This window comes from Engraulis encrasicolus, chromosome 20 (genome assembly GCF_034702125.1).
Source record: "Engraulis encrasicolus isolate BLACKSEA-1 chromosome 20, IST_EnEncr_1.0, whole genome shotgun sequence".
Taxonomy (NCBI): Eukaryota; Metazoa; Chordata; class Actinopteri; order Clupeiformes; family Engraulidae; genus Engraulis; species Engraulis encrasicolus.
Genome location: NC_085876.1, coordinates 9,749,583 through 9,771,812, shown reverse-complemented (window position 1 = coordinate 9,771,812; position 22,230 = coordinate 9,749,583). Strand labels below are relative to the sequence as shown.

The window sequence follows — 22,230 nt, the reverse complement described above, 5'->3', positions numbered from 1 at the left end:
ATGTGCAACATTTTATGCATGTCTGTCTGGGCAAGCAAGTGTCTGTGTCTCTGTCTGTGTCTCTGTCTGTGTCTCTGTCGGTGTCTCTGTGTCTGTGTCTGTGTCTCTATGTCTGTGTCTGTCTGACATTGATTATATACTGGAGACACTAAGTGAGAGTTGTACTCGCTGACGCTGACATAATGTAACACAAGCTGTCTGCTTCAGGTTTTAAGTGTTTTCAAGTAGGATAAATGAAATGGTGTAAGTGTGACATTGGTTATTGAATAAAGCTGCTCCTCTGAGACTGAAGTGTTGCTAAGTGCTTAAAGGTGCACTGTGTAATATTGTCAGCACTTTCTTTTCAGAATTAATGATGCCTATTCACATATGTGACATTTTTGCCCAGCCGTGGCTCTAACGGCTGGGCAATGGACTGTTACACGGGCAATCTGGGTTTGATTCCCGGCCCGGGTCGTTTCCCGATCCTTTTCCGTCTCTACTGTCCTATCTGAAAAATAATATATACAAAGTTAAAAAACAAAAACAAAAAAACCAAGAAAAGTTGAATCATGAAAAGGTGGATCTTCTTTTTATTGTAAGTGAATTACAGCTGTTCAGCGATTTTCCTTAAAAGGTTGGTGTGTACCCTTTTTAAGGAAAAAGTAAGTCAGCAATGCTGTCCCATATGCTCTCTCTCTCTCTCTCTCTCTCTCTCTCTCTCTCTCTCTCTCTCTCTCTCTCTCTCTCTCTCTCTCTCTCTCTCTCTCTCGTCAGAAATGCATTAGCCAGCGAGTCTTTGGCCGTGCAGGTGACTCTGGTCACATAATGATTTGTCATGAGTTTCCACTTGCGAAAGTTGTGATGTCATAATGGGGCTGGGGCATGGAAGGAACCCTGGGGCTGCGGAATTCAAGGAAGCTCTGCCCCACTCTTACTCTTGCTCTCTCAATCGGTCGGCCTTTTGCAGTGAAGCAAAGTCGTCACGACTGCCATTTTACGCCGGAAGCGGGTCGGGCTTTACGCACGAGGCCCGTCTTGAGAGTGCGTTGTGATCAGAGAATGGTCAGGACATGAGCTCTTCATATGACCGAGAACAAATAAGCTTTTCCTGAAGAATGTAAAAGTGTGTCATGTAACTAGGGAAGGAGAGGCGTTTTGCTGTCCTAGACCCTCCGGTCTCCTCTCTGTATCCATTCATGACAGCTAGGTGTGTGTATGTGTGTTTGTGTGTGTTTGTGTGTCCGTGTGTGTTTGTGTGTCTTCCCATATGACCGTGTGAATGATGCTCTCAGACCTACGCTTTGTGTGTTCTCATTGTGCTGGTCGGCAGCATGAGAATAAGTGCGTGTTTGTCTTGTTCATGGAAAAACAAGCACATGGACAACTAGTGCCACAGTGGTGGGAACTCGTCCCTCTGACACAAACATGTGTTTGAATCTTAAGTAAAAGAACACAGATGTAAATACATATATCTTCATTTTTGTTTTCTTTTATTAATCTACGGTAGATGCTTAATAGGGACTGCTTTGATGCATTGAGCATCATCTCAGAAGCCATGAGGTAGTCCATGTGAGTCCAGTCCATGTGTTTACATCTTCCCGGTGCTTGCCTCTTTGCCATCAAGTTAGCAAACTTTTGGCATGATCATGGATTTTAACAAACCTAGTTATCAGGGCATTTCTGATGACCTGTTTTAATGAGCACATGACCGCACAGATTGTACAGCAATACCAATTAGTTCTTGTCCCGAGTTGCCCTTTGCGTTGGACACAGGATGGCTACTCATGTAGGACTACAGAGGGAAGCCTCTTGCTCCTCCAAACTGAGTTAATGTGGTTATAGACAATGGAGAGCAGTGGATTGGATGCAGACGTGCCTTTCACACTGTTGCCGTAGGTGATGATGAACTATATGTCAAACAGTTTAAAAAATAAATAATACAAAATACAGTTACAAGATAAAATACCCAAATAAGTTAGAAGAGCAGCTGCCAGTAGTAGCCTAACTATGGGAAATTATGTTGACAGCATTGATAATCTAATAACCACTGTTTTAACTGTTTGCTGAATGAGTGTACATTAATCAATCAGTACATCAGTTAAAAAAACATTTATGTGCTGGAGTTGGCATAATTGTGGAATTGTATCCATTGCAGGAAGATGTGTGAAGAGCATATTTGCTAGCATCATCTCTGCTCTCCCTTCAGCCCCTCCTCTCCTCATCAGCTGAGAGACCAAGTCCCCCCCCCCTTCCAACCCAGCCTCCATTCCTCCTGAGTCACAAGCCTCTAAATGAGATTGTGATGTGTAATTTTGAGAGAGAAGTCTCTCACTCCCTTGCTCTATTACTCTACTGCGCCCTCTCTGTCCCTCTGTCTGTCTGTCTCTCCTGCTCTCCCTCTCTCTCTCTCTCTCTCTCCCTCTTTCTCTCTCTCTATCTATCTCTCTATCTCAGAACTCTGCATGCTCTGCTTTTATCTTGCACCAGCCAAGAAAACGACTGAATTGGTTTAGTGCAAAGACACTCCTCTTTACTCATGTCGGTCCCTCTTTTTCTCTGCTAACTTTCAGGATTTACTTAAATGGCTTCTAGTGTTGCCTGGTTTGACAGCCATGTAACTTGTCCAAAAAAAATGCTCTCCCGAAATTGGTCTCCACTTGTGTGTTTGCAAGATGTATTGAAAGTGTATGTGTGCGTGCCTGTCTCTGTGTGAGCGCGCATGCATGTGTGTGTGCGAGAAGGGTGCTTTCCCAGTGGAGGTCTCAGTCTTCCCAGGCTCCTGTGTGTGCCAGCCCAGCTCATGTGTCTGGTCGTCAACCTCTATCTTTTGGGTCAGCCGATCCACTTCCCACCCCTCTATTCACTGCACTGTTGTCTGCCGGAACGCTAACCTTTTAGACACACACACACACACACACACACACACACACACACACACACACACACACACACACACACACACACACACACACACACACACACACACACACACACACACACACACAAAGATACACACCCCGCTTCTGTGAGGATCTTTGTGCCACTGTTGGCAGCCGGAGGGATCTTGCTGTGTGCATGCAGACTCTTAAGACCGCTTCCCGTGGCAACCTCACACAAAGTGCCCTACCTCCCAAAGTCTTTTAAAAGGCTAATGGTGTTCATGCCAAGTCCCTCTCTCCTCTCCTCTCCTCTCCTCTCCTCTCCTCTCCTCTCCTCTCCTCTCCTCTCCTCTCCTCTCCTCTCCTCTCCTCTCCTCTCCTCTCCTCTCCTCTCCTCTCCTCTTCTGTTCCTCTCCTCTCCTCTCCTCTCCTCTCCTCTCCTCTCCTCTCCTCTCCTCTCCTCTCCTCTCCTCTCCTCTCCTCTCCTCTCTGTTCCTCTCCTCTCCACTCTGTTCCTCTCCTCTCATCTCCTCTCCTCTCCTCTCCTCTCTTCCTCTCCTCTGTCCCCAGCTGCCTTCCCCTCTTCTTTGGCCATTAAACGTGAGCTCATCCTACCAGTAGGCCCGCCTATTATGTAACCATGGCACCCAGGTTAAAAGAGTTCCTGTTGTTATGGCACAACAACCACAAACTTGCGCCGCTGCTGCTGAATTGCCTTTTTCTTTGCTATTTTATCTTTGTGGAATGTTTATTTCATTACCCTTGTTTACTCTGGGCTTTTTAAAAGTATAGGCTTTCTACTATTGAATACTGTATGATGCTCTTTTCTTTTTAACTGTAAAATCTCTTGATCTTCTTCTCTTGTTGGTGCACTCATTTATCTAAAACCAATTGAATTACATAAAATTGTTCTAAGCAAACAAGCATCCCTTGTCTAAAGGCTGCATCTATCTTGCCTGAAGGTCACCTATTACGGGGCAGGGCTGTAGCAAGATGGGGCTGATGCCTTAGAAGTGTCCAAGCGTTTTCTGGCGATTGTATCTACGTTGGAAACAGGGCCGCTGACCACATTGGCCGGGCCCCAGGACAAAGTCATCTGAAGGCACCCTCACCCCCAACCAATACGTGAGAACCCAATTCTAGCACCCCCCCCCCCTTTGGTTGCCTTAGAAGTGGCCAAGCGTTTTCTGGTGATTGCATCTACGTTGGAAACTGGGCCGCTGACCACATTGGCCGGGCCCCAGGACAAAGTCATCTGAAGGCACCCTCGCCCCCAACCAATACGTGAGAACCCAATTCTAGCCCCCCCCCTGTTTCCCTGAGCCTGGGACAACTGGCCCCTTTGTTCCCCCTGTCGGCCTATCTGCTTGGAAATGCCATCACAGAGGTTGGCAGACATGCGTGTCTACTGTTGGCAGCGACTTTGCCCCCCTTTTTCTTCCATCAGCGACTCCAACCGCCACCTGTCCCAGATTCTGCCCCTGGCACTCGATGAAAAAGACATCGGAAGGTTTTGATGCACCATGTTGTGTAACATTGATGTGCTAAAGGGGATTTATAACTTTGTCAAGTGATTTCACATTTCATCATTTAAAAGCGGATTTGAGTTGAATCTGATGCCATTTACTGCCCTGTGTACAGAAGTCATGTTTTTAGTAGACATCAAGGTTGTACAAACCACAGCACGTGGGTGATTCTCACGAAACGCGCAACAAAGCTGTTTTGACAACCATTTTTTCAAAATGCTTTTTTGATTGAATTTCTTTTTTAATCAGTTACATCAAAGTGTACAGTTACTAAGCACAATAATATCAACTTACCTGACAACTATTTAAAACACATTTTTTTACGTTTTATAAGTCCATGTCTGCTAAAATGCTCATTACCGCAATGTTTTTCTTTCATGAAATGTATTAGGAAACTTAATTGTTCTTGCAGTTTTGTTCATTGAATATTGATAGTTGTACTAGGGGCTACATAAAAAACTCAAAAAAGTTTTTTTCTTATTATTGTAGTTTAAGAATTTTACCATTTTACCTCATTACCGCAATAGGATCATTTGTTTTCCTCTTTAATTTTAGAATACATCAGTGAAAACCTACAATTTCGGTCCAGAAATATGCTGAAGTGAAAGAAACATGAAAGGTACTGTGTTCATAAAAAATATATATGAATACAGTTTTCCTTTAGTACTTTTTTTTACAATTAAGTGCTCATTTCGGTAATGAGGGATATGTTTCGGTAATGAGAATACGTTTTCGGTAATGAGAATAAGGAGAAATAAATTGAACTAAAGCCAAATATTGGTAAATTATGTGATTTGTTATTATTATTAGCACAACGACAGAGCCTCCAGGGCAGAACTAATCAAATGACACCTAATAAGATGATAAATATATTCTATATAAAAACCATTCATTAAGCTACTGAAGGATATTGGGATTCAAGACTTAACCCAGCCAAAGACCAGAAAAGACCATAGGTCAGGGGTGGGGAACCTGTCTCTAGGACCATTTGTGGCCCTTGAGGCCGTTTAATCAGGCCCCCAATATAAATGTAATGTTATGCAGCTTCACGTGAAATATGACACATTTTGTAAAGGAATCTTAGAAAATACATTTGCAATACAACTAAGTTATATTCAGGGGAACTAGAGAAGGTGGGGTCTGTTTTAAAGGTGGCTGCCTTCAAAGGCCTAAAGTGCAGGGGGAAATCCTGGTTTGTGTTCTTAATACGGCTCTCTGAGAACTTTTACGGTCCTCAGATGAATTTGAAGAGGCCCCTCGAATGAAAAAGGTTCCCCACCCCTGCAGTAGGTGAAGAGGCGAGGCCCCTCCTGGGCACCAAAGTAACATCACAGTATAAGGGGTGAAGGCCAAGGGGTGCACTCTGAAGTTATAGTTAGTCCAACATCAAAACACCGGAGGGTAGCCACCGGATGACCCCAATGAAGCGCATACATCCCACTACTCATCCCCACCCTGAATATGACATCACAACTCACCACTGATCTCTCCAGCCAAACATTTATAGTGGACTAGAAATCTAAATCTGTCATGAGAAGGAAAATCATGTCGCAGTGCGAGGTCGTACACTGAACTTTTTTTTCTGACTGGGCGCGCGCCGGCAACTAGGAAGTAGGTAGTAGAAGGAACAGGAAATGACTAGAGTAGCTTGTGTGGTATGCGGGTTCGGTACACCTTGGTTTTAGGGTCACTGGTCGGTACATTTTCGGTACAGTATCCCCATAATACCGTCCGGACCAAAGCCGAAATTCACTATGAACGTTATGTGTTATGAAATATCACTGAACACCACTAACTGCTTTAGTTGCATATTGCACATCAATGGCAGTCATGGGTTAGGGCATCAGACTCCCGATTCCCGACCCGCCAGGTTGGTGGAGGGAGGAATTAACCAGTGATCTCCCCCATCCTCCTCCATGACTGAGGTACCCTGAGCATGGTACTGCTCCCGTTCGGGCGCTATTGGGGATGGGGCATAAATGCCATTCTGTTGTGTGCAGTGTTCATGTGTGATGTGGAGTGCTGGATCACAATGGCAATGGGAGTTGTAGTTTCCCAAGTGGGCTTTCACTTCACTCACATTTTTGAAAAAGAAAAAAAGTTGGTTTTCAGGACAATATCAGACATGCCCATAATTAGTACAGGATGCATGAAACACAAAATTAAAACGTTGCAAAATCCTGCTCTTATCTTGCAGTATTGTTCCTTTGCACTTCCTTAACTTCCTGGTCATTTTCTAGCATGTTTGATAATTGTCAATGGGTGGCACAATAGACTTGGAATTAAGAATAGACCGATATATATATTGGGCCGATATTTGCACATTTTAAGTGTATCGGTATCGGCCGATACGCGTGTGGTTTTGGCCGATACGCAGTATTTATTATTTTATGTCATTCGGGTTTTTTGTAAAAGCACCAAGACGCTTTATTTTTTCATTACTTGATTGTTAGAGTGGGTGTTTAAAAGTTACAAGTTCTACCTCAATTTGATAATGTTAAAGGAATGTTCATTTTTAACTTGAGACCTGGAATATTTGTCATTTTTTAACCTTTTTTTTAATCCATATCGGGTATCAGAAATCGGGTATCGGCCAAGGGTGATGGGAAAAAAAATTCGGTATCGCATCGGCCATTAAAAAACCTGTATCGGTCGACCCCTATTTGGAATTTTGAATTGCTGTTAATGGGCATTTTCAGCTAAATCAGTGCAAAGTGCATTTTGAGGCTGTTTTGATCCAGTTGCCTTTCCACTTACCCAGGACATCAAGAACCCACAGCATGACTAAAAGATGGGTACATGGGTGTTTGAGCATGGCTAAAGGATCGGAGTATGGGGGATGAAACCTTGCTAAAGGCTGCAAACAACATGCATGAGGAGTTTCTCATTTGGGAAAGGCAACTAGAGCATTCCTCCAAATGATTCTTCAAACTAGTTTTGATTGAAATATTCTAAAAACTACTTCTCACTGAATTCGCTAAAAAGGCCTATTCACTGCTATTTCAAATGCCAAGCCAGCTTCGTGCTGGCTTCGTTGTTAACAATTGCCTTTGCATTGGGTGACATCGCTAGGCAGTTTGATTATTATTTTTGCATCAAAAGACGACATTTCGAGGGTGGAACCAGCCAGAATATTGATTCATGGGTTGGCATATGAGCAAGAATTAAGTTGTGCCTTGCTACTCTCAATGAACTCTCACAACAGGGTTTCTGGCCCATAGTCGATTATTGTTCTTCCAAGGGTGGGACAAAATGTAAATGTCACCACAACATTAGCCAGAAAGGATGAGAACAGAAAAATGGTCTATGAACAATACCTGTATGACCACTCAATTTAGCCTATGTAATGTATAGGGAGATGATCACTTTTACAGACAACCCCCATTAGATGAAGGAGCTATTGCATATGTTAGGCATTTACTTTTGCTTTGTTTACTTACAATATTGTATATCGAATACCGATTCAATACAATTGGATATTTCAACCTGAAATGGAGGCAATTTCACTTAACACTTTCATTAAGTGCTTTAACTATAATTAAGTGACATAGTGACAATATTTTTACTGCAAAAATATAATTTGTATTTAAGGTTGCAGTTGCATGTTTAAAAATGTAAATAAATAAAAAGCGAAATACATATATGTCAAGAAAATATATTCTAAATGTAAATCACCATAGAGTCTCATTACCGAAATTGACAATCCTCATTACCGAAAGGTACTTAAAACATTGCGGTAATGAGAATGTGTATTGCGGTAATGAGATGGCTCAGCACAATAATGCTAACTGTAACTTGAGTAATTATGAAATAGCTAATTCATGACCATTGTTGAATTCTGAAAAGGAATACCCTATTACCAAGCAAGTTTAAATTGAAAAAATCTTTTTCATTTTGAAATATTGACTAATTTCGGTAATGAGAACCACTTTTGTCGTATTTGCATATTTTTGAGACACATTGTGACATTTTACAGGCACAACACATAAGGCTGACTTATCATGTAGCCATCTTGAATCTCCTGTTAGTACAGATGAATTGTAGGTAGTTTTAGCTCATATTGAAATTCTGATGGCTTTTAATTGTAGTTCTGAAATATATTGCGGTAATGAGAAGAAAAACTTGGGGACACGATCTTTTCTTGAAATACTCATTAGTGTTCATTATTTAAATTGCCAACAAGGAACACTTTATGAAACTTCGGACATAGACCAACGCTCTTGTAGTGTCATTTACGTATTTTTAACATTTTTATTATGTTTTACCCTAATTCAAAGACCAGAAATTTTGGTCAGGACACATTTCGGTAATGAGAATTTGCCTATAACATGCAAAAAAAGTGGAAAATAAAAATAATATTTTTTTAAATGAACTAGTGTGCCAGAAAGTACACGTCTTTCTCTACAGTAATGTATATTATCAAAAAAATCCCTGTCATATTTAACCATTAAAACCTCATTGCCATTGTTTTTTTTAGCTTCGTGAGAATCGCCCACCTAATGCCACTATTGTATCTATTAAATGTTTTTTTTTAAGTCGTTTTACTGGCATATCTAAGAAGCATATTGCTTGTACATTAATTACGGAAGATAAATCAATTTACAGGCATTAGCTGTTCTACCTCCTGACGTCTGCTATTAAAAAACACATCAATGACCCGTAAATAAACCACTCCCAAGATAACCTTTTAAGTTCAGCACTGGCACAGAACATACAAATGTCAAGATCTGTCGATTGGCATCTCTTGTCTGATCATCAGACTGCATTCTTGAACACCGTCTTGGTAAACAAGAGGATGAGTAGGTAGCTAGCGGCAGTAGCTGTTGTGATTGCATGGCCGCCAAGTTGCTCTAAGGCTTGACTTGACCTCAAAGCTGGTTGACATTATCCTTCCATTTGGCTGGTATCATGGACTACTCTCTGGAAAACATGATTGCGCCAACAGGGGTGTGTGTGCGAGTTTCTGCGTGTCTAAGTGTGTGCGTGTGCGTGTGTCTGCGCGTGAGTGTCTGACTCTGCGCATGTGTGTCTTCGTGTCTGTCTGTCTGTGTGTATGTGTATGTGTCTGCGTGTGCGTGTCTGTGTTTATATGTCTGCGAGTGTCTTCGTGTGCGTGTGTCTGCACGTGCTTGTGTGTCTGTGTATGCGTGTGTTTCATAATAATCTCTGCACATACTGTATGTACACACTTAAAACCCACAGAGGCTGGAGAGCTGACGTCCTTTGGTTGTTGTTGTTTTTTTCCCTCCCTGGATAATGTGATTATTTAAAAGTCTTTTCTGTCTTGCATCTCAGCCAGCACAGGCATTTAAACCTCTGCTGCCACCTCCCTCCCTGCCTGCCACACTCTGTGTTTAGGGCCTCGATTGTATTAGTGGTAATTGAAAGCTCATCGTTGGGGTGGTGCAGTGCAGTGGAGGGAGAGATGGAGAGAGAACAGAGGCACCCAGACCCAGACCCAGACCCAGAGCAAGTGCTCGTGCCAGTTCGCTTGGCTCGTCATCTGTGGCTGAGGTGTGTGTCCCTAACACAGAGAGAGAGCGCTGCCCTGTCTTAGCCAGGCCGTACCCTTCAGTGTTGCTACTAGTCAGGTCAAGAGCAATGCAAGCACTTTCTGAGCTCCCGAAAAATTGGGAACTCCTCCCATTTTGTCAGGAAGGAAGCAAGCAACCATTAGCAAACCAAGGGAGGTGGGTCAACCATGCCGTTTGGGAAATGTGAATTGTTATGCTCTTGGTCAGACCAAATCTCGAAGAGATTTGAAAGTCGAAGATTATCAGGCTAGCTCTGCCTATCAAGCAATCTCTATGCCACCATGTGTTGTCTACTCCCATTGCGATGATTGATTAGATGTGAAAGTGAGAGGATGCTGCAGCCTGTAAGCAGCAATGCTATCCCAGAGCTTCAGTTATGACGGCGACTACCATACTCTGCTGGATGAGAGGGGAGTGAGTGAGTGAGTGAGAGAGGCAGAAAGCGAGACAGAGAGGGCCTTTGTCTACAGGAGCACATGTGTCCGCATGAGGATGATGATGAGGTCGCGTTGCTGCAAGTCTTGTGTTCTCTTGTTGACATGTGTATGTTTGCGTTTGCGTGTGTATTTTTGTGTGTATGCATGTGTGTATGTATTTGTTTGTGTGTGTATTTTTTTGTGTGTGTATGTGTTTGCGTGTGTGTGTGTTTGTGTGTGTGTGTGTGTGTGTGTGTTTACATGTGCGTGGTGATGCTCCGAGTCTTCTGTCCTCTGTGACGTGTGTGTCTGTCTCTATGTGCACGTGTGTGTGTGAAAACGGTAAATTAGGCAGGATACGTCCGTGTCTGTTCAATGAGGAAGAATCGGATGGAATGCGAGCAACCAGGAAGTGGCGTTTTTTGTTCTCGATTCCCAGCACACCACATGATTATGATGCCGATGTTTCACTACACAAGTATTTACTACATAGTACACCCACTGGTGGGAAATGTTCTGAATTCAGGAGTCACAATAAATTGACTCTCAAATCATCTACACACAGAGAGTCTTTGCTCAGCCCATCGTGAGAGTCACGCAGGTTGGAGTAGGAAGAGGGCAGGAGGGCAGCACCTATTTGGGAATTCTCCACTCTTGTGTTCTCTGTGGAGAGAACACTGTGAATAGTCAGTCTGTAGAGAGAGAAGGGAGTGCCAGTGTCTCTACATAAAACATTGGCGTGTCTATGTAGATGTTAACCCAAATGGCTTTGCAGACACGGTGTCAATCTTGGCTTATTAAAAACCTGAGTTGTATGAAGTAGAAGTAGTCTTACAGACGCAAGTACAGACACAACACTAGTAGATTCAAGATTTTTATTTGTCACGTGCTTCCTTGTGCAAACACAATTGGCAGTGAAATGGGGATTGGAACTGCTCTGTGCTGTAGTATGATATTACAAAGTTGAAACCGTGTAATACAGCACCAGTAGAGTTGTAATTACATTTATAAGACCACTTCTACTTCAAGTTTATATACATCTCTGTTTTAAAACATGTTCTACTTCTACTCTTGGCATCATATGGGTCATTTCACGTGAAATCAGACGGGGCCCCACCTGCATGGATTTCCATATGTTATTCAACATTCACCCAACTTATGAACAAATCACATTGCCGTGTGTGTATGGTTACAGTTGTAGTGTTAAACGGTCCTCCAGAGCACTACAAAGAACAAAGTCATAGGAAAAATGTGCTTCATGTACCTTACTGAAGAAATGAATTGATTGCACAATGTCATACATGAACAATTGATTCAGTCGGGTGAAAAAACAAGATAGAGAATAAATCGCTGCCATATTAAAACTAAGTGCTTGTGGAACATGTTGTCTCTGAAGACATTAAGACATCCATCTCTGCTCTCTCTGTTTTCAGTTCCCAAAATGCTTAAGGCTCCGCAATGAAGTATCCAGAAACTGGTTTTATGTTGGCCCAATATAATGTGTCTGTCATCGGTAATGAGGGTGGAAAAGCCTGCAGGAAAAATGATGCCTGTCTGTGCAAGCTTGTTCTCATCTGCACTGTGTGCTGTGTGCTGCTGTAAATGCTTTTTGAACCCTATAATCCGCTTTAAGACTTCGTATTAGTACATATTAGTTCATACTTTGTCGATCAATTACTATCAGTTTCTAGATTCTTTAGCTTTTTGCCATTTTGCTTGCAGTGCATATTTTCGGCTTTACCATTCTACTTCAGCACATGGCTTCTGGGGCAAAATAAAATGTCAGTGGTCCTAAGTGGAAACGTGAAAGAAATACGATGACATTTGAATTGCATCAGTGGTTTTAAAACATGCAACACACTGGCTCAATGCCACATGTATGTCGGTGAATCCTTAGGCGTAATTATCTACAGGGTCCTGGACTAATCTTAAAGGAAAAGTCCACCTTATTTCAGGAAATTGCTTATCTGTAGTTAAGCCCTGGTAAAATGTGTGAATATACTGTACTGTACAATATTTTCTCTACAGGTATGTGCTTGCAATTCCTACTTTGACAATATAGCCACATTTAACGTATCAATGGCAGTCCATGATACTAAATAAAACGTAATCAAATGTAGGCTACCTATAAAGCACCTTAAAATGAATGTAAAATTCACCAGAGTCTGTTTAATTCCGTCCAGTGATCATTTGTGGCTTCGTACCATTTACTTCCAGTGACTGTGCTAAGGAATGTCAAGTACTGAACACGCACTGACAAGGAATTGATATGCACTTCCATGTGTTATACTTACGGCATACGGCACATGTGAAAATCGAAAAACGGTGGGCTGTTCCTTTAAAGGCCATCAGGATAGTCCTTGTATAGTATTGTGTATTTAAATGTTTATATCTCTCTGCTTGTTTGCAGATCATCGAGTCGCTGGGCATCATGATCTACAAGGCGCTGCACTAATCCGAGTCCTACAGTGTATATATATATATTAAGTGCATATATTATATTTAACTATTGTATTTTTCTCTGCCTGTTTGCAGATCATCGAGTCGCTGGGCATCATGATCTACAAGGCGCTGGACTACGGGCTGAAGGAGAACGAGGAGCGGGAGCTGAGCCCGCCGCTGGAGCGCCTGATCGACCTGATGACCAACATGGCGGCCAGCGAGGCAGAGTCCGACCCCTGCCCCGACGAAGGCTACGAGGCCACGGAGGAGGAGGACGAGGGCGAGGGCGAGGAGGGGGGCCCCCCGGGGGTCTGCAACATACGAGGATACAGAGACGTCCTGGAGGTCAGTGGAGTAACTAGTGGTCCTGCTCCTTATGGTCTATTATGGTATTGTGAGTAATGGTATTAATAGTGGTCAGAGGGGGAGGGAGAGGAGGCAGGGGCCTTGCATTGGTCTGTAACATACGAGGATACAGAGACATCTTGGTGGTCAGTGGAGTGATTGGACACTGCAAAGATATTTCCTTATTATTAAGATATTTATTCATGATCTGTTAATAATGGTCTAGAAAGGGCCAAGAGGGGAGCGCTCATGGGGGGTCTACAAGGGAGGTGAAAGGGGGGAACCCGTGGGGGCTCTGCAACATACGAGGCTTCAGAGACATCCTGGAGGTCAGTGGAGTGATGGGGAGATGCTGCAAAGATATCTCCTTATTATAAAGATATATATTTATTCATTGTGTATTAGTAATGGTCTGGAGAGGACCTGGTAGGATCTTGGTCTGCAACATACAACATTCATAAACGTCAATGTGTCGTTAATGTTCCTGACATGTTATGTCGTTCCTATGACGGTTACATGACACTCATGTAGACCCCTCCAAAGAAAGTGTTTCCAAATATTGAAATAATACACAGAGCGGCTAGTGATCTCAAAATCCTGCCTCACAAGAGTTTTGTGTCAATAGAAATCGAAGCCGATGAAGCTATGAACTCTGTATGGTACCCATTGGGCCTACAGGTCATATAGGCCTACTGTATGGTGTGGTATAACCTGATCATGGTTTGAACAGAACATGTTTGCTCTTAAGCTGATTCTTGAGCTAATGCACCAGAGCCAAAGCCCTCCCCTCCACAAAAGTTCATCTCATTAGAAACGGTATGGTCTGAAGGTCATATACTTACAGCATACTCTATAAGAACCTAACCTTTACCATGGCTTGCTCAGAACAAGCTTGTTTTGTGCTTGTTTTTCTTCAGTGTGTTGTGGAAAGGCTTTGTGCATTGTGAGTTAGCATGACTGGAAAGGGTTTAAGACCACAGAGAATACATACAGGATATACTACATGAAATGTATGACCTAAATGTATATCAACTGTAAGTGTATACAAATGTATAACCTCACCAGGTGTCACAAACGTGGTGCCCACACTGGCATCAGGCAGCCCTCTAAGAGCTTTTTGAGGTGCCTACCAAGGATGTTAGAAAATGGGATTATATTAAAGGTTCAGTCATAGTTCATATTTCTAAATGTTAGTCTAATTGCACTGAAAATGAAGGAGAAATAACAAAAATGAGAAATAACAAAAATAAGAAATAACAAGCTAGACTTCCGTGTTACACCAGACTTTCTTCCCTTTTTAATATATTTCCAGTCCTTCACTAGTTTCTCCGGATTGTCTCTTTAGAAGTGTGGACTACTTGTTTTCCTTTGTTCTACATTGGAAAAGGATTTTGAATGAACAAGAAGCCCTCAGCCTCCGTTAGCTCTTGGGTAGCCCTCAGACCCAGAAATGTAAGGGGTCCTCTGGTCCAGAACAAGCTCGCCCATTGAGAAGTTGTGAACTTGTTCTTGTTGTTTGCTGAGCTTGTTGTAGGCAAACTATATGATCCTATTATATCACAACAGGTCCCATACAGTAAATTCTTAACCGTAAGGTCTTTAAGCAACTTCTCACAAAGGTATGCCCTCTTTAACAAGACTACAGTATAACCATACAAACAAACACCTTTGACTATTTAGCGTGGCCGGTTACATAAGTTATTAACACTCATGCTAATACCTAGCGCTTTGCATTTCTGATGCCTACTGTTTATTGTTTTTCTGTCCCTGGCGGCACTGGAGTTTTCTCATTCCTCAAACATACAATACTGTGTACGTACGTAAGCAGCTTTAGCGCCGAGTTACTGTAGGCTACTCTCGCTGATTACCATACAGTACTGTATACACCGGAGAGAGTCGTACGGTAGAGGGAAAGCGCAGGAGAAATCCGTTTATGAAACCAGACCCCAGGGGCTTATCTTATGCTGTAACAGTCATACTAATACACACAGTATGTTATGAATGCAGGGGATGAGATGAGTCGTCGTGGGGGTAGTGTGGGACTGCTGTGTTTCCTAGTGCAGGCTCAAGTCAGCTGATATGAGAATGGCTGCTGTGCTGACTGACTGCATTGCCTGTCTGTCTGCAGATGTGACCCTAATGGTTACGCAGTCGTTCTTGGTAATGGAGGTGAGAGTCCTGTACCGTCCATGGCATGGAGGTGCCCTTGAGCTAGGCACATAACCCCACATTGTTGCAGCGACTGTAATTTATACCCAATGCCCAAGTGGCTTTAAGTCACTTGCTTAATGACTGCTGTGCAGTGGGTTGGCTTGGCATCAGTTAGGGCGTGTGTGCCTGAGCTGGCCTGGGTATCATCTTGTGGCTGGGAGAAAAGTGTTAAATCCTACAGGCCTACTTCTGGGAAGTCTGTGAGTTTTTTTTTTTTTTTCTAAATCACAGATTTTAGATTTTTTGCACAGTTGACACATGGGTCTGCTTGACTACTGCAGGGGTGTGGGGGGCTGCCCTTTGTGGCTGTGTGTGTCGCACGGTCTAGACTTTTTTTCTTGATTGCCAACTTCTGTTAAAGGAACAAAGTCGTCCTTCAAGAAAGTCCTTCATTTAATGATCTTACTCCCTCAAGTAATTTGAGTGGTTTTTGACTGACTGCCTAAAACACATCTCACACACACCTCCCATTTCGGTCTTTCCTCTCCTTTCATGATCAAAAGCTAAATTCAACTGAATTTAACTTTTTCAATCTTTCATTCATTCTCTTTGATCTCACTGCTGCTTGCTGCCTCTGCCTCTGCCTCTGCCTCTGCCTCTGCCTCTGCCTCTGCCTCTCAGCGCTCTCTAAACTGCATTGTCACACAACTGTAGGGAGGAAGAAACTCTCTCTCCCTGTGCTCTCATCTTTGTTTTTGTTTTTCTCTCCCAGAATTAAATGCTGATCTCTCTCTCTCTCTCTCTCTCTCTCTCTCTCTCTCTCTCTCTCTCTCTCTCTCTCTCTCTCTCTCTCTCTCTCTCTCTCTCTCTCTCTCTCTCTCTCTCTCTACTTAGTATGTTATTTCTTGTTCTATTTTTTCCTCTTCTGTCTGTATTGTGTTGGGGAGGTGAGGAGGTGGTGATGGTTGACACCTGCAGTATTTAATCTCATTCCTGGGCAGGGTGGGTCTGCTCTGGGGAGGGCAGGGCAAGGCAGGGGAGTGGAGGGGGAGCAGGGCCAGAAATGCCATTGGGCAGGTTTGGCTTCTGGCAGCTTAGGAAGGATCATTATTTTCACAGCCTGCCTGCATCCAGGCATGAGGGTTGCTTTGGGTCTGCTGCACCTGCTCAGAATATGGTTACGTGTGCATCTTTCCGTCTCTGACGCTCTCTCTCGCTCTCTCTCGCTGTCTCGCTCTCTCTCTCTCTCTCTCTCTCGCGCTCTCTCTCTCTCTCTCTCTCTCTCTCTCTCTCTCTCGCGCTCTCTCTCTCTCTCTCTCTCTCTGTTTGCTTCCCTCTCTGTGTCTTTGTCTCTCTCTCTCTCTCTCTCTCACTCACTCACTCGTCACTCTTGTGCGCTCGCTCACTCTCTTGCTGTTGCTCGCTCGCTTGCTCTCTCTCTCTCTCTCTCTCTCTCTCTCTCTCTCGCTTGCTCTCTCTCTCTCTCGCTTGCTCTCTCTCTCTCTCGCTTGCTCTCTCTCGCGCGCTTGCTCTCTCTCTCTCGCTTGCTCGCGCTCTCTCTCTCTCTCTCTATCTATCTATCTCTCTCCCCCTCTCCCCCCCCCTCTCTCTCTGTCACTCACACTCTCTAAGAGACAGAGTGTGAGTGACGATGTGCCCTGCTTGTGTGTTTGTGTTGTTTATACCTGCCAATCATGCCATCTGAGGGTGGGGCCACCACAGGCGTCAGTCAGAGATATGCTGCACACATGATGATGATGGTGATGATCTCTGCTGATGCCTCAGATATACAGTAGATGTACTCTACTATACAGTCTGAATGATTCCTACAGTGCACATGCTGAAAGAAGGACATTCTTGGTGTACAGTATGCATGGTCACTACAGTACACATGCAAAAATAAAGATATGCTTTGGGTACAGCAAACAGCCCACATGTCAATAATGCTGACAACTAATTTAATATCACATAATTGTTGTTCTCATATGAAAAGCTGCTCCATGCATATGTGACTAACACGATGTATTGTAAAGCTGCTCCATGCATATGTGACTTACACGATGTATTGTAAATGACCATCAGTTCATGATGTGTATGCAGTATATACAGTAGGTGTACTTGTCTAACCTTCTCCATACTCTGTCTCCCCCCTCAGCTGTGTACGTCCCACCTGCCCAGCCCCTCAGATGCCCCCAACCACTACCAGGCGGTGTGCCGCGCCCTGTACGCCGAGACCAGGGAGCTGCGCACCTTTCTGGAGAAGATCAAGAGTGCCAAGGAGGTCAGTTGTTATGAGGGTCAATGACGTTTTTGGGCCCAGATGTTACATGGTGCAACCACAGCTAATGCCCATACATTAACTAGTAATTGGTAATGAATGTATAACAATGAATATGCTTCTTATATCAAATGTTTTTTTAAGTCATACAATGGTGGCATTAACTGTGGTTGCACCACTCTGACAGGTGGTAGAACTAAAACACAAACCCATGAACAGACCATGCTGACTTGCCAAATTCTTGATAGATGAAATCGATGAAGTGACTCTCTGATCAGTTGCAGAATACTGTGGTGAATCCACCTTATTTATCCATGGTTACAAGGGCGACGCCATTACAATTTTGCTAAATCTTCCAGAAGGGCTATGGGCTTGCAGCCGAACTACCTGACTGGATATTCTGTGAGAGTACGGCAACGTTGAAATGAGTGGGGCAGAATATCCCACGACTACGACGAGGAGCAGAAATCAAATTGATGGGGCAGCCATGGCTCAACGACTAGAGTGCAGGCCTTTAGATTAGAGGGTTGCAGGTTCAAATCCCACCCTTACCTTTGAACAAGGCACTGAACCCCACATTACTCCAGGGCCTGTTGCCAATACCCTGTACCTAAACAACTAAGTCACTTTGGATAGAAATGCCAGCTAGGCCTACGTGTAATGTAATGTAATGATGGTTGAATTGATTTAGTTGATGAAGTTGAACGGTTAATTGATTTAGTTGATGAAGTTGAACGTTTATGCCAAGTTATTGTAATGTTTTGAAGGAGAACTGACGACAAACAAACACACAGAGAGGTTATGGCAATAGCATTATTTGCCATTCAAGCCAATCAGCTGGAATCACCATCACAAGTTCAGCAACTTAACACTGCTCACCACTTGCAGGTATCCTATTTATGTTATTATTGTACTGCATGGCTAGCTAGGTTTGCTGTGCATACAGTAGAATGAGCTCAGTGGATTGACATCATTAGTTCCCCAGGGGATGACTGGTTACAGAGAAACATCCCTCCCTTTTCTCAGACATCTAAGGCAAGCTGCGGTGCTTTGCAAAGAGTAAGCGAGGGATGTTTCTCTGTTACCAGACATCTAAGGCAAGCTGCGGTGCTTTGCAGTGAGTGAGTGAGCGAACACTTACAACCGCTCTTGGCTAACGGATATGTTGTTTTTTGACGATCCATCTTTGACGCCTTTAATACTCCATCTCCATTCAATTGACACCAGGTCTTCCACCGAGGATGGTTGAAAGAAAGCAATTTCATAACGGTCCCCTGGGAACGTTCCGACCCAACCGTGTGAAGTTGGGGAGGATATTTATAGACTGTGGAGGAGTGTGTTTTCCTTTGCGAGATGCCCGGAGTTTGAGGGATTGAGAAATGGCAGAGGCGGCGTGGAGTGAGTCATCCCCGAATGAGGGATGCTTGTGAATCACTGTGTGTTTGAACGTCCCCCATCCCCCTCCCACTCCCCTCCCTGGCCTGACGGGCACAAACACATTCAGTCTCATTCAGAAACCACATCCTCTCTAATAAGTATCGGATTGAATGCCTGTCGTGTTTTTTGAGTCACACCTATGGTCAAGGCAGAAACACTGCAGCACACAGCGGCCATAGATTTTTAACGGATGCTTGATATTGGATACTACATACTCAGCCCCCACAGTCAAAACTCTACACCAGTGACCTAGATACAAAAGGAAGCCGATTTGTTGTTGTATTGGTGGAAACACATGCAAACTCACACTTGTGGTTTGGTCCTTAAAGCATTTTTTTTTAAATCGAGAACTGCAAGATTTTGACATGCCAGTAGGTTCTGCTTAGTCCCTCAGACTAGCATGAACGATTTAAGTAATTGTGTTTCACAAAGCGATTAGCATCCGTAAATCAGTAACTTGTCTAGCCTGCCTGTTGCACCCGGTCAGTAAAAGTTTGCTCTGGCTAGGGTCCTATTGTAGTCCATTACGTTACATTTGACTAAGCTGACACATTTATCCAAAGCGACTTACAGTTATTTGCAGGGTATTGTTTTTGTTGTCCCAGGAGCATTGTGGGGTTGTAGGTGCCTTGCTTAAGGGCACTTCAGTCATGGAGTGCGGTAGGGAGTGAAAGGGTGGGATTTGAACCTGCAACCCTCTAATCTAAAGCCCATCTTGTTAACCATTTGGCCACAGCTGCCCTTTGATGGATGGTTCCCTTTGATTGGATCAGTGGTCACCGACCGGATCAAATGCCTTTTCTTATACTACCCCAATCTTCATTCCACTTGTCAAGTCAAGTCAAGTGTACTTAATTGTCAAAAATCTATGCAACAGGGTTAGCACAGAAGTTTCAATTTATTTGTTTAGGGGGATAGCCCCTTGAGATAGGATATCTCGTTTTCGAGGGGGTCCCCAAGTTTGAAGTTGTATTTGACCAGTCTCCAATGTGAAATGCACTTATTTTGAATGTGTAAATGCGGTTAGTTCTTCCTTGTCTGAAAAAAATGTGAGTTTGACATTTGAAGTCAGTCTGGTCAGACTGTCTTTTCTATGTTGGGTCGACTCAGAGTGTACAGGTGTGCCAGGGTTGCCTCTTGTTAGCTTGAGGTTTACTATTATAATTGCTGTGACATTGTAAGGTGTAGACTAGAGCCACGTGTGGCACGTGTAGAGAGTAGTCACGTTAGTGCTAGGTAAAACCCCAGCACATGCAGTACCAAAAAGTGGATAACTCATAATCACACGTACTACAGAGCAGATTAGCACAATAGAAGTAAATGAGTTGTGCTGAATTAGTATAAGGCGGTGACAAAGCGTCTTACACGTGTAAGTGCCTTGGCACAGGTATCACAACTACAATAGGACAACGGCTTTTCCTGCTGCCAAGTCTCCTCTATCCCTGTCTGGCTGTGTTTTTGAAGTAGCACTAAGAAGCTTTTTTGACATTAGAGTAGGCTAATATTTCTATTTATTTATTATCCCCAAAATTAGGATTCTAAAATTGTTTCAGTGTTCAGTGCCACTTGGAAAAGAGGCATTTGCCTCAATGTAACTACCCAAGTAAAATAAAGGAGAAATACAATTAGTTAAAGGCTCCCTGTTAGCTTATGCAGTAGATGTTTACTAGTGTTCATGGGGTCCACATTCAATGCTTCATCAAGCCATGCTGTAGTCACGTAAAGCATCACTTTTTGATGAGGACAGACTTGGCATTATGAAATGGATCCCCCAAATAGAAACTAAATGAAGCTTATCGAAAGGGGCCCATGGTGCATAATAGACATTGGTACAAGAAAAAATGGTTTTTTTTCTGAATTCACTCGATTACTCTCATACACTGTAGACTGTAAATAACACAGTGCTGTATAAGCTGGCAGAAACTGGTTCCTTCTGTATGAAAGAGTTTCAATAAGCCATAAAGACGATTTGGCTTCAAACCTCGAAGTTGACCCCGAAGAGGAAAAGCACTTCAGCATTAGTCGAAAGAGTTCCGCTGTAAACAACTCCATTCCTTTTTGGAGCATGAAGACTTCAAGAAGCAAAATAAAATGTAGTTGCTTGCAACTGAACCTAAAATCGCGCTGATGGTATCCAGGGTCAGTGTCTGATTTCAGTCTTGACAGATTTTGTTTGCGAGAATAAAATGGGATTATTAGGGTTCTTTTTTAATTAAAAACAAGTCTTCAAGGTTCTGGTTCAGGATTTTCTTCTATCAGGCCTGCTAACATGACCTAGAAAAATGAGAATCCTCATAGATGGCTTACCTGTTTCCTTAGCGGTTTCCTTGACGTTTTTGAACAGGACACAGACCCTTTATTGCAAATCCTTTAGGACGGGCAACTTAAAAAGTTGGTAAAGGCGTGTTGTGAAGTGGTTTACCACATACCTTGGCCTGCATACATATGCATGTTGCGTTAAAGGGTATTTAATGCTGGGCGTTTCCAAAAATGACTGCACGTCTGCTGACACTTTATCCTGTCATTGGTTGTGCGGTATGTTACAGTGGCTTGATCCTCAGTTACTGTTTTCAGGCCAAACACAATGGTGCCGGTGTCCGTTCCTGCACCAATTACATTTGGAATTAAAGTGCTTACCGCGCTCTGAACTGAAGCGTTTGTGACCATCTGTTACCCAGTTGAATCTGCTGGCATTCACATTCACGGTTTGGACACCAAGTATTTTGCACATAATCAACCAACGGGCACTGGCACGGTTCTCTGTCGGCCTGAACGCGACTGTATCAATGATATAATGACTAATCTGTATCAGTCGTTCAACAACAAAACAGGTTACTCGTACGCCAAAAATGTAGTATGGAGCAACAAGGCTTGCGTCGTAAGTGGATTGTTGCTGGGTTCTTAAGCGTCCTTAAGAACACAGCCACTTGGCCACAAAACTCAAATCACACAGCAAAGACGAATCATATAACATGCAAACAGACTAGTGTAGAGAGACACACACACACACACACACACACACACACACACACACACACACACACACACACACACACACACACACACACACACACACACACACACACACACACACACACACACACACACACACACACACACACACACACACACACACACACACTGAAACTACCGAGCTCCTAAAATAAAATCACACAGCTGTCAGAACGCATCCTCAGCAAGCTGGCCCACGCATCCTCAAGTGCATGCACACTTCTATGT

General features: G+C 43.4%; 1 protein-coding gene across 3 annotated transcripts in view; it reads left to right on the top strand.

Annotated features, from left to right (window-relative positions):
* spire1a (spire-type actin nucleation factor 1a) overlaps positions 1-22,230 on the top strand; it is an 82,058-nt gene that overhangs the window by 27,159 nt on the left and 32,669 nt on the right. For all 3 annotated transcript variants that reach the window (XM_063185373.1, XM_063185372.1, XM_063185371.1), the window contains exons 3-4: positions 12,873-13,124; positions 17,431-17,556. In XM_063185373.1, the coding sequence (XP_063041443.1) occupies positions 12,873-13,124; positions 17,431-17,556 (378 nt within the window). The remainder of the gene's footprint in view (positions 1-12,872; positions 13,125-17,430; positions 17,557-22,230) is intronic.